A 14,592-nucleotide genomic window follows, 5' to 3' on the forward strand; every position below is an offset into this window, starting at 1 on the left:
GCTTAAAGGTGTACACACCACTCATAAGTTACATGTTACTGCAACTGTTCAGTGAGGGGCTTTTATGTTCATTCATTTAGCCAAATCTCATTGAAATGCTTTATAACATGTTATGTTACTTTATCCATTTTCATGGAATAATCTCGGTTAGTCTCTTTTGATCGTCTAAGAGTGATCGTCTACGGTTCATTGAGTAATACTGGCTACTAAGATATGGTGGTTTAGGAGGATTATATATATATATATATATATATATATAAAATATTTTATTATGATTATATATATATATATATATATATATATATATATATATATATATATATATATATATATATATATATATATATATATATATAATCTAAATTCGGTAAGCTTGAACAATATACAGAGACCTCAAGACTATATGATCTGAATCTGCGTTATTCAACCGCTAACAATAATAATAAGCTATTTGTCGCCCTCTACTGGACCAATTGAAATGTTTTTGTTTTGGATTCAGGTTAGAGAACATAAATCTGTTTTTCTTTCTGTTTAGGTTAAACTTGCTCTTATGACACCTGACGTACATAAACAAATATGTTCAATGAACACCGTAAAGAACCTGTAACCTGTAAAACAATGTATTTATTTTTATTAATTTCACTCCTTTCGATGTAAAATGGGCGATCGTATTGTTGGGCAAAGCTAATAAAGTTTATGCTGCGCTTACATTAACTACAGAAAAACTCTGAAGTATTAGTCCATGCTAGTTATTTTGTTATATATTTTACAAAGTTATTTAGTAAATCAATTGTGCGTGCAGTCTAAGCTTATATTATTTTGATTTGCAAAATTCTCCCCAGTAGGTTCGTTATTCCCATTAACCCTACTTGTGCCATTATATTCAGCTTCTCTTGAGTAGCACAGTGGACTGTCGTGTGTGCTCACTGTAATTATATAGGTAGTTCCTTTGAACTACTGAGAAATGTATTATAATGTTCCTGTTGTTTATATAACATAATTTTTTGCCAAATATTTCATATTTAGCAATATATTAGCTAGTTTTTATTTAGTTTAATATTTTAAAAATCATTTTACAGTATGGTACCTGGGTCCATTTAAGTCCCCTTACCATTAAGAGAATTCCCTAAGAACTTCAGACCTGAACCAGCTTTGAACACGCATCACAAAGATACTTTACAAATCACCTTTATTAATTGGTAATTAATTAGTCATAAATAGCATACTCTCTGTCAACAGTATTGTGTAATGTTATTATTATATTAAATAATTCACTGAGCGTACATAGCAAAATACTATGTACATGGCAAAATACATTGGACAAATAATCACAGTTAGGATATAGACTGATTTAACTATTAAATACGTTTTAATAAAAGTCTGAGAATGTAAAGATTTTTAAATAAAATAATTCACATATACAAGACATAATTTGTGTCTTCACATTCCAGTTTGACTTGTTTATAACTAGATAATATAGGTTTTTAACGTTACAAGGTGTCATATTTACTATTATAATGACCTTTTTACCTCTAGTGAAGTGTAAGGTGGGACTTCCTCTTTAATATATGGGCCGTCCGTCCCATTCCCACAGTGCCTGGCTCTGGATAACTTTTCTAAAAGGAGCAAGCGACGAAACCCCATGAGCACATCTCTGTCTTTTATTTTGAATAAATTCTCGTGCATGCTGTACAGATTATGCAGCAGTAATCCGCGTGTTTTCGTAGCGGCGCTAATCCCACCAGCAGCAGCTGCTGTCACTTCTCCTGTCGGAGGAACCGGACCGTTTCACAGCTGAGCAGCATCATGGCGGAGCAGGTCGAGTCTCCCGGTCCAAACCTGCCGACACCGAGCTGGCCGATCGTCAAGGAGGCGTACGACTTACAGGAGGTTATAGGTCGGTAAGAAGTCGTGTTGTTACACCGGCAGTACTCGCGGCCGGTTCCGTACTCGGTGTCGCGGATGGCGGAGTGGGCCTACCGGCTTTTTGCAAGTGCAACAGCCGATGATCCTGCTTAGTAATGCGGATGTGACAGACCGCAATGTTTCACTCTGCTGCTGGTTCCGACACGGCGGATCAGGCTTAGACGAACACTGCGGAAATGATGTCCATCAGCCCGGTGTGATCGCCCTTTTCAGGGAGATAAGACTGTCAGTTCAGCTTCAGGACCACACGTGTCCATTCAGACGGACATATGTGATATCTGGGTCCAGAAAATCACAGGAGTCCGGGTAATATCTCCTACTGCCATATCTTGCTTGTCTAATACACAAGGAGCGTGTGAAGTTGCTATAAACCCGGATTTACGTTTCCAAGCAGAATTATGATTATTATGAGTATCAGCGATATTATTGTCACCACTGCACTCTCACTAAGCCGCTATTTGCAGGCTGGACAGTTTGCTTTGGGTTATTTTATATTCTTACCATATCCTAAAAGCTCAATTTAAACACAGCTTATTATTTTGCACCTGTCGTGTCAGTGACCGGCCATGATGAGAATAATACTGTACTAATATTGTATTTTTTAAACTGGTTTCGCATCATCTGTCAAATTCTTAAGTGTCATTTGATTCACCTTTCTTGCTATTTCGTGTTATTGCCTAACGCCCTCTGCTGGTGGATAACTGCATAATACTGCGTGCTCCTTCATTCGATGACTTTTATTATGATTTATTACATCACCGTACATAACAGTGTATTAATGGTGTAGTTTTGACTTAACTCAGCTTTCAGTCTCACTTAAAGCAACAGCAACAAACAAACAGCTCAGAAATAACCATTTCTGTGGCTCAGAACCATGAGGCCAGCCACTACAGAAGAGCAGTGCTAAAAGGATATCATCTGAGCTGATCTGAGTGACTGAGGTGGTTCTGTCCTGTCCATTGAGCTGTTTCTAAATCAGCTCCACCGGGCACTCAGGGGGGGGGGGGTCTCCTCCCTGTCGGTTAGCTGCATCTGATGTGTGGTGGGTCAGACGGACAGCAGCCCCGAGCCGGTGCCTGGGGTTTGTGAACCGCCGCTCCGTTCTGATATCGATCATGTAATAAATTGAGTGTGACTGTTAGGCCACTCTTGTGAAGCTCGCCGTCGTAACTTTCCAGACACTGTATGTCTGTATCTCTTTAAAACAAGCACCAATAACTCAGAGATACTGATGCTGTATCAGTATTAACACCTTGTCAGAAAAAGATATTAACAACCTAGTCTTGCATGTTGTTTAAATATTGATTAATATCCATTGTTGTCTAACTAATTTGTTAAACGGGCCTGTGTTCTTCCTGAATCAGGGCTTGTCTTTCTGTTTTATTGAAGTATTTCTGAACGAAGCACATGGCCCTTTTGTGTGATGTGTTGTGCAGGCAGTGGGGCCACAGCAGTCGTGCAGGCTGCACTCTGTGCCCCGCGGCAGGAGCGTGTGGCCATTAAGAGGATCAACCTGGAGAAATGCCAGACGAGCATGGATGAGCTTCTGGTAATGCAGAAGAACGTCTCTGAATAGCAGTTATCTGATCCCACTTCAGAAATGTACAAAAATATATATACATATATTTGGGTTACATGGGTTTCTCTAGTTTTCCCCTCGTGCAGTTCTTGCTATTTTGCAGAAGCGTAGCTTAGAATGCTTTGCAGAGTTTGTGTATTAAAGCTTTTAAGTCGTAGCCTGGATTCCTTGCACTAATTGACAAGTTCCGCGTTTCTGGGTGCAATATGCATGATAAGTGTGGGACTAGTCATTTTAAATTGCTTTCTATTTCACCTCATCTTGTATCTCAGGGCTTTGGCTGATAAATCTAATTCACACCTTGCGTTAGCATGCAGTGTGTGTACCTGTATGTCAATGTTTGGATAAAGAATGATCTGATCTCACCCTTGCATGTGCAATCCATATTTATACACTTTTGTGCTCCTTCATGTGTAATATTAAATATGTGGAGCTGCAGGAAGTCAGGTAGCTGTCAGTCACTAAAGTAAAGTAAAGTAAAGTAAAGTAATGTGCAGGGAGTCATTGATCCAAATCCAAATTATTGATCCAAAATAGTATGCATATGCAAACAGTTAAACACACATGCACGCACTCACACACACACACACACACACACACACACACACACACACACACACACACACACACACACACACACACACACACACACACACTGCAGGACAGCTGATGCTGACATTCTCCCGGTTCAGTTGTTTTCAGTTCACTCTTTTTGTTCTGATGCTGTGAGCTTGGAGAGAGACGGATGTGATGAATGCGTGTTTTAACATGAACCCTTGTGAGGAGATCTCCATCTACATAACAGCAAATTGGCAGGGACAGAAATGTGGGCTTGTGGTCATTTATGCTGTGCCATTATAAATAGCCTGCATGTTACTGAATGTTGGCATGAAGTCCTAAAAGGACTCAAGTTTAATGGGGAGAGATTAAGATAGGTCCTAGACTAAACTTAGCATAAGCAGCATTGTAAATGAAAGCTGTAATGTTGTCCGACGCCGAGCCTGTGAAGTTGTTTAGAGCATTAATGTCCTAATCTACCTAATCTAATGACCTAATCTAATGTCCTAATCTACCTAATCTAATGACCTAATCTGACTTCCTGCATCTTTTCAATCCAGAAAGAGATTCAAGCAATGAGCCAATGCAACCACCCGAATGTAGTGACGTACTACACCTCGTTCGTGGTGAAGGACGAGCTCTGGCTGGTGATGAAGCTTCTCAGTGGGGGTAAGACACTGTCCTCCTGCCCTCACTGTCATCAACTCGTCCTTCATTCTCTCTCATCCTCTACGTCCTACTAGTCTGGAATGTCTTAGGCCAGGGCATGTCTCCTCAGACGGGGCTGAGTGCTCAAATCGGTCTTTCCTCGCAGACACCCTGCATGACTTTATCGACAACGACCCGTTCTCCCCCAGTGACCCATTTGCCAGTGCACTTACGCTTTAATGCCTGTGACAGAACCCAATTGTGCACTAAGCACTCTACTCAGGGAATACTGGTCCTTCACGCTGCACTACTGAGGGGGACCCCGGTATGCTGCACACTTGGGGGTCATTCGGTGGAACATTTTTTAATTTATAGGACTATTGTGAGGTCTCGTCATACGGTGTGACCTGAACAAAGATTTGCCAAATGTCATTCTGTGTCTTTGACCTTGATGAGTTTTTGGATGACTTCCAGCAGTGATCTCATGTTTCCTTTTGTGCTTATGTGCTTAGGGTCAATGCTGGACATTATAAAGCACACATGTAGCAAAGGAGAGCACAAATGTGGTGTTCTGGATGAAGCCACAATAGCCACCATTTTAAAAGAAGTATTAGAAGGTCTTGATTACCTGCACAGAAATGGACAAATCCACAGGTGAGTTAGTAAAATCATACACTTTGGTAGTGTGTGTATAAAAATACACACACACACACACACACACACACACACACACACACACACACACACACACACACACACACACACACACACACACACACACACAGATCTATTCCACTGGGTATTTAGCTATATTAGATACACCTGCTGTATAGCTGTACCGGGCTGCCATACATTAATTCAAGGTAAATTATAAGTTGTATTCATCCAATCTGCAGACTCCACTGTTGCACACAGGGAGCAGATCTCTGACTGTACTAGAATCCTGCGCTATGTCCACATCTCACCCTTTATTGGCCTCATGAGTGTTCTGGAGTGACCCGATTTTGTCCAAAGGACCCACATTTTTTGCTTTTAATACACAGTCATACTGTAAATGCACTTGTAAAAGCTGCACATGCAATCACTTAGATGTGCAGTATTAACTGATCTGTGTTCATTTCTATGTACATACACAAAATGTCCATGCATCTCCATCTCTATATTCAAAACTGAAAAACAAAAACACAACTACGTAGAGGACGTTTGAATGTGTGTGATGATGATGATGATGATGATAGTTGAAATCACAGAGTTCTGAACACTGTGTGTCTGCTCAACATTTGACCCTAGAGATGTGAAGGCAGGAAACATTCTGCTGGGAGAGGACGGCTCGGTGCAGATTGCAGGTAAGTGAGTAGATGATGGAAGAGACCATCAGGGCAGGTTCTTTTTCCCCTGGGGGAAATTCTGAACTCCTTCTGTATGTTACTGCAACAACACACATATCGGAAACTCAATTTGATCATAGTAAAATAAGCGTCTTTGTTGAACGGTCAAATGGCAAACTTAATCCAGCACAGATTGGCTTATTGTGCAGCGCACAATTAAGATGGGATTAATGAATTCCAAGAACTCCAAGGGTTATTTATAGCTCCGCAATAATTAAGCCTCTTTTGCTGTGAAAATACTGTGATAATTAGTTCTAGGAGTTGTTTGGCATCTAGCCAGTATGTTATTTATGAGTCTTAGGAATGATATTCATGTTGTTTTTCCTTGACACCCTGAATATCATTACAATTAATTTTAATTAATCATTAAGCCGTTGTTCTGTTGTGCTTTTTGGTTACATTAATGACATTTGGGCATGTTGTTCTATGCTGTAGTTTTTGCTACTCTTTAGTACCCTATAAATGGTGCTATTAAAAATCTCTGTCTGTCTGGAAGTGTTGCGTTCCTGAATGTTTGGAGGGGTGTTGCGTCCTGAGGGGAAAGGCATTAATCATCTTGATCGTGTATTGATTCTGTAACAAGCTTTTTCCCCACTGACCTTGTGTGTGATTGATTCATGCCATTCATGCTGTTGAAATGGAGTGTAAAAGTTAGGGTTACGGTTAGGGTTAGAAAGAAAGAAAAGTTTCACTGTTGTAACAATATTTAAAATGTTTAATGCAACAGCTAATACATATTATTATTATTATTATTATTATTATTATTATTATTAGTAGTAGTAGTAGTAGTAGTAGTAGTAGTATTAGCGATTTAGCTGGAATTCCAGTAGCTGGAACTGGTGGAGTGAATTTCAGTGAATATAATTTATTAAGTCATGCTAGCAAGATTAATTACACTACTTTGTTTGCAAGTCCATTTCAGCCTTTTTGAGAGAATCTTTGAAACACGCTTAGCATCTACAGAAGATTCAGTTTCTTTCCTTGTTGATTATCTGAACAATTTTCTTCAGACTTTGGTGTCAGTGCTTTTCTGGCCACCGGAGGAGATGTGACCAGACATAAAGTTAGGAAAACGTTTGTGGGAACCCCGTGCTGGATGGCCCCTGAGGTGATGGAACAGGTGAGCTCATGAAACTACCACTGCTGTCACACAGCATAGCAGACAAATCCAGAATACCTGAATGTCCTGGGAGAGGCACAGCATTGTCATCATCATTGGCACAGTATTACCTGATGTACCTGAAAGCTGAACCTCTCTGTGTACACATCTCAGATACAGTGTGTATCTGGTATCTCTGTGGTACTTGTGTGCACCCAGGTACGAGGTTATGACTTCAAAGCTGACATTTGGAGTTTTGGAATCACTGCCATAGAGTTGGCCACTGGCTCCGCCCCCTATCACCGCTATCCACCAATGAAGGTGAGTGCCAAAACGTCCCCGGGTCTTTGGACTTCAAATATGGCTTGACGATGCATTTATAAATTGAACAGTGGTTAACTACAGGCATGACCGCCCTGAACTCTTGTGTAGGTGCTAATGCTAACACTACAGAACGATCCCCCAACCCTAGAGACAGGAGTGGAAGACAAAGAAATGCTAAAGAAATATGGAAAATCCTTTAGGAAACTAATATCCCTGTGCCTTCAGAAGGACCCCGCTAAGAGGTACTCATCTGTCTTATCTGTTCCTTTGGAGAAAAACAGACCAGGCTCCTGCTTTATAATGTGGTCTGCAGTGGTGACATATTGATTTGTATAAATACCTGCAGGAGCCACATTCATTAGTGAGTTTATCAACTCAGGATCTTGCTGTCTCTCTTTTGCAATATGCTGCAATGATGACTGGTGAAAGCTTCTCTTTTTGCTTCCATTTTATTGCATATTCATAATCACCGGAGAGACCAGGTGTTGGGGAGCTCAGTGCAAAAACCTGATTAAGCTTAAATTGATATTGATGAGCCTCTGGCAGAAAAAACGCTTATGTCAGAATAAGTAATGGCCACTTCCAAAACAACGTCGGTCCAGCAGTGATTACTCTTAATATCAGACAGTGAACTATTCCAGACAGTGGACCATCCTTAGATGCAGTGTTGTGCTTAAAGCATAATGCATAAATCTTATTAAAAAAATCATAATTTGAATAAATAACGTCTTTTTATACTCATGCACTTTTTCTGCCTCTTCACAGGCCTACTGCGTCCGAACTTTTGAAATGTAAATTTTTCCAAAAGGCCAAGGTACTAATTCTGATATTCCTCCCTCGCTCTTTCTCTCCGATTCTCTGCTTTTAATGTCACCTGCGAGCGATGTGTCCTGACCTCTTTCCTCATCTCTTCTGCCCGTTACAGAATCGAGAATACTTGATCGAGAAGCTGCTGTGTAAAGGGCCAAACATGAGCCAACGAGCCAAGAAGGTAATGCCCCTTCCCTCACATGATAGGATGACAAAGACTGGCTCCACCCACACTTTGTTTCCATCCACCAATCGTGTGATGCAAATACTCAGATTCTAATATATGACACGAGCCACCTCTGGTTTTTCTCCATAAAGGAAGTGATAAGGTTATTTCATCCAACATGATAATAACACGATAACTTAATATGAGTGTTTTATTAGGTTTTACATTTGCTTTTGAATTGGTTTGAAATCGATAGTGTAGACATCATCACAGACATTTGGGAGAGAAACATTTACGACCATATAAATCCTTGAGTCAGAGATCACCCTGAGGCCTCTATCACCTGCTAACCACAAAATACTGATGATAAAGCCACTTAACAAACTATATTCTCAAGTATAGATGGGAAGTATAGATTATCAATAATAACATATATTATGTGCATGATGTTTTAAATGGCTGGGTTTCAGAGGCATGCATCTCATTAACATGTTGTCATTGCTTATAAGGAACTGCATCAGAACCTGTGTTGGCCGGTGTAAAGGAGCTCTTCACACAAGGCACCATATTATGCATTTACATATTTACGCATTTAACACATTTGATGTTATACAAGATAATTATTTATTTATAATGAGGCACCATATACGCTATGGTGCTGTTATAATTACAGTATAAAATTTGCATTCTAGTTTTGTCTCATATTAATAGGCCTACCCTAAGAATTTACATGGCATATGTGATTCTTACAGACCTTCTGCACATGGGCCAGGGACCTACAGAAAGACCTTTCTACCTTTCCTTGCTTTCTACCTTCACGTTGACATTTGACCTTTTGCTTATTTTGATGACAGTCCTGGGCCACAACACTCTTGCCCTACATGGTACTGTGCATTTCTGAAGTCTGGTTGTGTATGCACGCTGTCAACAAATGCAAGCGTGTAGCTGGAAATCACATCCCTCATGCAGAACGTACATCCTGTCAGCTCAATAATGTCTTTGGGTCCTGACAGGAGACAAAGACAAATGGGGCTTAATGCAGGTGCTTAGGTAACGGGGCCCTGATGCACTTAAACATTGCCATTTGCGTTCCAGGCTAGTTCATGCTCATAGCCTGACTCACTGACACATTCTGTGCTGGGCGGGGAGCCTGTTAGCCCCGCCCACCACTACAACACCCCCCCCCCCCCCCCCCCCGACTGACCCCGCCCAGTATTTACAGAGCCAGATGTAAATATAAATATGTATTCAGTGTGACACGAAAATAAATCACTGAATTTAACTCACACAGTCTCAGTAACTCACCTTGTCTACAGTGTGTGCCTATATGAAAATATAGGAGGAGGGTTGAAGGTAGAATAGCAGTTCCTGCTAACTGCTACTCTTATGCTAACAATAAACAACACGGCAAAAAACTGATTTATGTAATTTTCGTAAAAATGATTTATACAAAGCATTAAAGTAAAGAAATTATTTTGAGAAGTGACTGTCTAATTCAAAGGCACCAGAAGTTGTTCCTTTGTACAAAGTTCATTTGTAGTTCTAATATATTTGGGGTGTTTTAACTCCCACAACGTGTATTATGCAAATTAGGAGATTACGTCATTTAGGGACTTTTAGGACAGCCAATAGCGACTCTCCTTACTGAGGAGTCCACAATTGGGAAGAAGGGTTAGAGAAACTTCAACACACACGCACAGTGTTTCCTGTTTAGCAAGAACACAGTGTTTAGGAAGTGTCTTTTTCGGTTATTTCAATATAGTTCTTGAATAAAGTGTGCTGTTTAATGTAAGTGGATTTGATCCAAGGCTAGAAGGACTATAGGAGCGAACACAAGTCTTAGTATTATATGAGTGCATTACTGTACGCCCAGCCATGTCATACAGCTAAAAGCGTCGTAATCTCCACACCATTGTAATGCTGTGCCATAATTGACACGGATGATGTGCGATGGCTTTCCGCTAGCCTCCGGTGGGCTCTGTGGGGGCCGTTCCGTCATTCACCCGTCCACTCCAGTCACTCAATTATCATTATCATGGGGGGGACACAGGACGTGTAGAGCCTCACACAACCACCACTGACAGTTCGCCTTTGATGCAGCCCGTGGGTGCTTGTTACAGCTGACAGCAGCGGCACTCGCCAAGACCTCGGGGCCCAGCGCCGGGAACCTTTGGGAAATGCACTTTTAAATGCGCTTTTAATTGCAACACCGGCGAACACTTTGAGCCGCAGGCGGACTAGGCTGCGTCTTGGCAGACATGCCGGGCAACAGACGTCGCCGCCCGGGACCTTTCGTTTAGTTTCGCTCGTCCTTTGTTGTTATTTCGCCGTGTTAATGAAACCGAGCCGGAGCGCTTATGTGGCATCAGCTCCTCGGTTGTTTTGTCCGGACGTGCGTCAGTGTGAGCGGGACGGACGAGGCCACAGACGGGCTGGCTTCTCCATAGCACGCCCAGCATGTGCTGACGAGGCGGTATGTTCTGTCTGCTTCCTTCATTCATGGTCACCGTAACGTCCCGAAACACCAGTGGCTCTGACCCATCTGTGACCCGCCTCACTGCCTCACGGGTTCCGCTGGAACTGTAACAGGCTGGCGCTGGCACCCAGGGCCTGTCTGTCCTGAGCACCTCTGAAACCAGATCTCATTTCCTCTCTTTCTCTCTCTCTCTCTCTCTCTCTCACATACCCTCCCTCTCATTCTCTTCTTTTCCTGTCTTTGATTCTCTGTCTCTTTGACGATCATATCCTTCTGTTTTTCTAAATGACTCTTTTCTTTGGGTCAGCTAAGTGACTTTTCACCAGAGTCCCTATACTGCAGTGTTGCGTGTTGAGGGGGCATTAGCCTACCAAGCAACGGATTCCCTACTCCAAAGACTGATTCCCTACTCCAAAGACTGATTCCCTACTCCAAAGCCATTTCTAAGCCTTAATTAAACCTCATGTTATCTGCACATATATTTCGATCCGGTGACCTTGGAAAAGCAGAGCGTGGACAAAAATATGACAAACTCAGTAGGCCTATTTGACCTTTCAGTCATAACCTTTTCACTGCTAGAAATGCAGCTTCAAAGGCCTCTTTTATAGTCGAGCACAATTCTTTATGAAAACTGAGTCACTGATATTTGAATGACTGACGTAATCATCATAAGTGTCATTTTTCTGAAAAATATGTGTAGAGGTCACACGTACTCCTCACAATGCTGTAGGTGGCTCTCAGAGTAAACTCCAGTAGTGCAGGTGTTTGGCCAGCAGGGGGCAGATGAGCTCTTTGGTTTGGCTTGGCTCTCTCTTCATGGAGCTACGTCACAGGTTTGACATGGCAGAACAGAATCACCGGTGCCATATCACTTTTCATGGACGAGGTTTTGTAGTTTTCCTTTCTTCCATAATTTAAAGTTGAAGGATAGTGTCTGGAATTTCATTGACATGTCTGTCCTTTTCAATCATTTAATTTGTTGTTTACACAGCGTTTGATTTATTAAGCATAGGTATTCTATTTCACTTTGCAATTCTACAGACACAGTAAATAAGTGAGAGTGAATAATTCGTTGTGCCGATAGCAATCACGGAGTTGGCATTTTTCGCACATGAAGCACTCCTAAATCAGTGTGTGTGTGTGTGTTCTGGGCAACTGGCACTCTCATCATACTCATATGCTCACAGCCCCCAGATGTTGTTTGTGAGAAAGCACGACTGATGATTTGTTTATTTGCGTATTCTTCTCCTGCAGCAGCCCGTGGGGAGACAGTGGGGCTCGGGAGTGGTGGTGTGCTCAGGGAGACATGGCCCCACACAGACACTAGGCTATGAGCTCCCCTTGCTTACAGCTAATCAGCCCTCCCCATTGTATCCATGGCCGGCTGTGAACAGATCTTTGTTAGCTTTGAGAAGTTCTCTGACGTGCTTGCGTGTGTGTGCGACCATCGGTGCTGTATTTTCTGCTGCTTGCGTGTAGTCCGGCCATGGTCACTGGCCCTGCTGAAATGCAACAGTGTCCTTGAAGTAGGTCTGGTGCTAAAGATGAATTTCAATTGGATTCGTGTTAAGGTTAACTGGGTAAAGAAATAGTTTTTATTGGATTTTGTTCAGCCTTATGCACAAAGCAGCCATGGGAGAATGGAAAAGACTTCACTTTCCAAGCAAAGCAGAGGTTAGAAAGTGGTTTCTACTGTGGTTTCAGTAGTCTGGGGAGCTGTTGTGGTAATGTTAAACCTATTACCACTACCTTACATGACATCTAAATTGATCAACCGGGGAGCAGACTGACTTAATCTAGATGAGGCACAGGACTGAACATTTTTGATTTGAATAGTTTTTGAGCATTTCTGAACTGAAAATTCTTGACTTGAGGTCTTAACTATATATCTATAATTTGGTGTAAAGTCACTAATGTAGACTCTGATGTATTCCATAGATTTTTCTGATAAAGGGCTAGTTATGTTTTAGCACATGTTGATAATGTAGCCTGTTGAAATTGAATAATTGAATTGAATAACCTTTACCAGAAATGGAACAGATCACTCTGGCTGTGTAGTTCATTTAGCAAATGCTGCAGCAATAAACATTCTTCCACTCCTATAACTCAGAACATGTGTTGCCAGTCTAGAAGATGCCCAAAACTGAGCCAATTTCTGGATGAAGGAACTGAATGACTTGCCTATGGTCTTGGTAGCAGTGTGTCAGTGAGGTTACGACGTGTGTGTGTGTCCTGGTCAGGTGAGGCGTGTGCCGGGATCCAGCGGCCACCTACACAAGACGGAGGACGGGGACTGGGAGTGGAGTGATGATGAGCTGGATGAGAGGAGTGAAGAAGGCAGGGCGTCTGTCAGTCAAGGAAGGGTGGGCGTGGCCTTATTTTTCTTATATGTTGTTATAATACAGATTACAACGAAAAGGTTTGAATCTTAAAAAAATGCACCTATAACTGACACATTTCACTTCAGTGCATGGACACAGTGAAGGTGTGAAATTCTGCCACATTTAAATTGAACCACTGTGCATTCACTGTTAGCGATGCATATCCCATGCAGTCTCTTGAAACAAGAGACAATACATCCATAAAACTTGGACACACTCTTTGATTGGTAGATGCAAAATATATTATTTGCTCATTTCAAGTCAGAAATAAAAATCAAACCCCCCTACTCCCCCCAGCCCTCACCAATCACAGCAGAGCAGTGCAAAATCAGAGTGCACTAATGAGGCTGGAGGCACATTGCGTCTGTGTATTGTTTATTACAATATTCAAATGAGCCAGCGCTGATTGCACTCCTACCCAAATAGCTACATCTGTCTGTCATACTTTGTGGGAGAAAGAGAGCATAATGCAATCCTGTTTGTTAATTGTGTTTCAGTCACGGAGGGTCAAAGACGAACACCAGGATGTAAGTAGGAGTTACTCATCCTAGTTTAGGTCCGTGTGTGTCAGCATCAGTGCATAAAGAGGTATAAGCTGAATTTCAGTGATTATGAATGTGCAAACAAACAAAGGGAGAAAGGGAGTCTTCCTAATGGTCTCTCTAACAGTGTCTCTAATGGTCTCTCTAACAGTGTCTCTAATGGTCTCTCTAACAGTAACAGACCACGCATGGTCCTGACCCCTTTTAATTAATCACTGAAGTATTGTTTTATAATGTAATTATGAGAGTCCAGGGACTGCATCATTTGTCTGATAAACCGCATTAAATGATGTACGAATGTAGCATGTTGGATAAACAAGCACTGGTTATTAAACATGGTACAGAGCTCATATAGCTCTTTCTCCCGCGACTCGGTGTGTGTGTGTGTGTGTGTGTGTGTGTGTGTGTGTGTGTGTGTGTGCGTGTTGCCCACTCATCTTACCTCTCACTGGATTAGAAAATGCCTGACTTTGAATGGCCAGTAGGGATGGGGGTGAGGGTCGAGGTGGGGGTGGGTGTAGGGGTGGGGGGTGGTGGTGTCAGAGCAGGTAGAGAGAGAGAGGAAGAGAGAAAATACGAGAAACAGGAACAGATAGAATACAAGAGGAAGAGAGAGAAAGAGGACAGTATATGAGAAACAGGAAGAGAGAATATGAGAAATGAAGAGAGATTACGAGAAAGAGAGGAGAGATAAT

The 14,592-nt window shown here is 41.8% G+C and overlaps 1 protein-coding gene across 4 annotated transcripts in view; it reads left to right on the forward strand.

Annotated features, from left to right (window-relative positions):
* The first annotated feature begins 1,575 nt into the window (after positions 1-1,575).
* Positions 1,576-14,592, forward strand: part of stk39 (serine threonine kinase 39) — a 30,005-nt gene continuing 16,988 nt past the window's right edge. Inside the window, exons 1-12 of one of the 4 annotated variants that reach the window (XM_077002947.1) lie at positions 1,576-1,897; positions 3,363-3,475; positions 4,624-4,732; positions 5,224-5,365; positions 6,002-6,057; positions 7,110-7,219; positions 7,418-7,519; positions 7,631-7,764; positions 8,288-8,336; positions 8,448-8,513; positions 13,215-13,337; positions 13,853-13,882. In XM_077002947.1, coding sequence (XP_076859062.1) covers positions 1,807-1,897; positions 3,363-3,475; positions 4,624-4,732; positions 5,224-5,365; positions 6,002-6,057; positions 7,110-7,219; positions 7,418-7,519; positions 7,631-7,764; positions 8,288-8,336; positions 8,448-8,513; positions 13,215-13,337; positions 13,853-13,882 — 1,125 coding nt within the window. In that variant the 5' untranslated portion in view covers positions 1,576-1,806. The other 3 variants (XM_077002946.1, XM_077002948.1, XM_077002949.1) reach the window with 3 other exon arrangements.

This window comes from Brachyhypopomus gauderio, chromosome 4 (genome assembly GCF_052324685.1).
Source record: "Brachyhypopomus gauderio isolate BG-103 chromosome 4, BGAUD_0.2, whole genome shotgun sequence".
In the NCBI taxonomy this organism is placed as follows: Eukaryota; Metazoa; Chordata; class Actinopteri; order Gymnotiformes; family Hypopomidae; genus Brachyhypopomus; species Brachyhypopomus gauderio.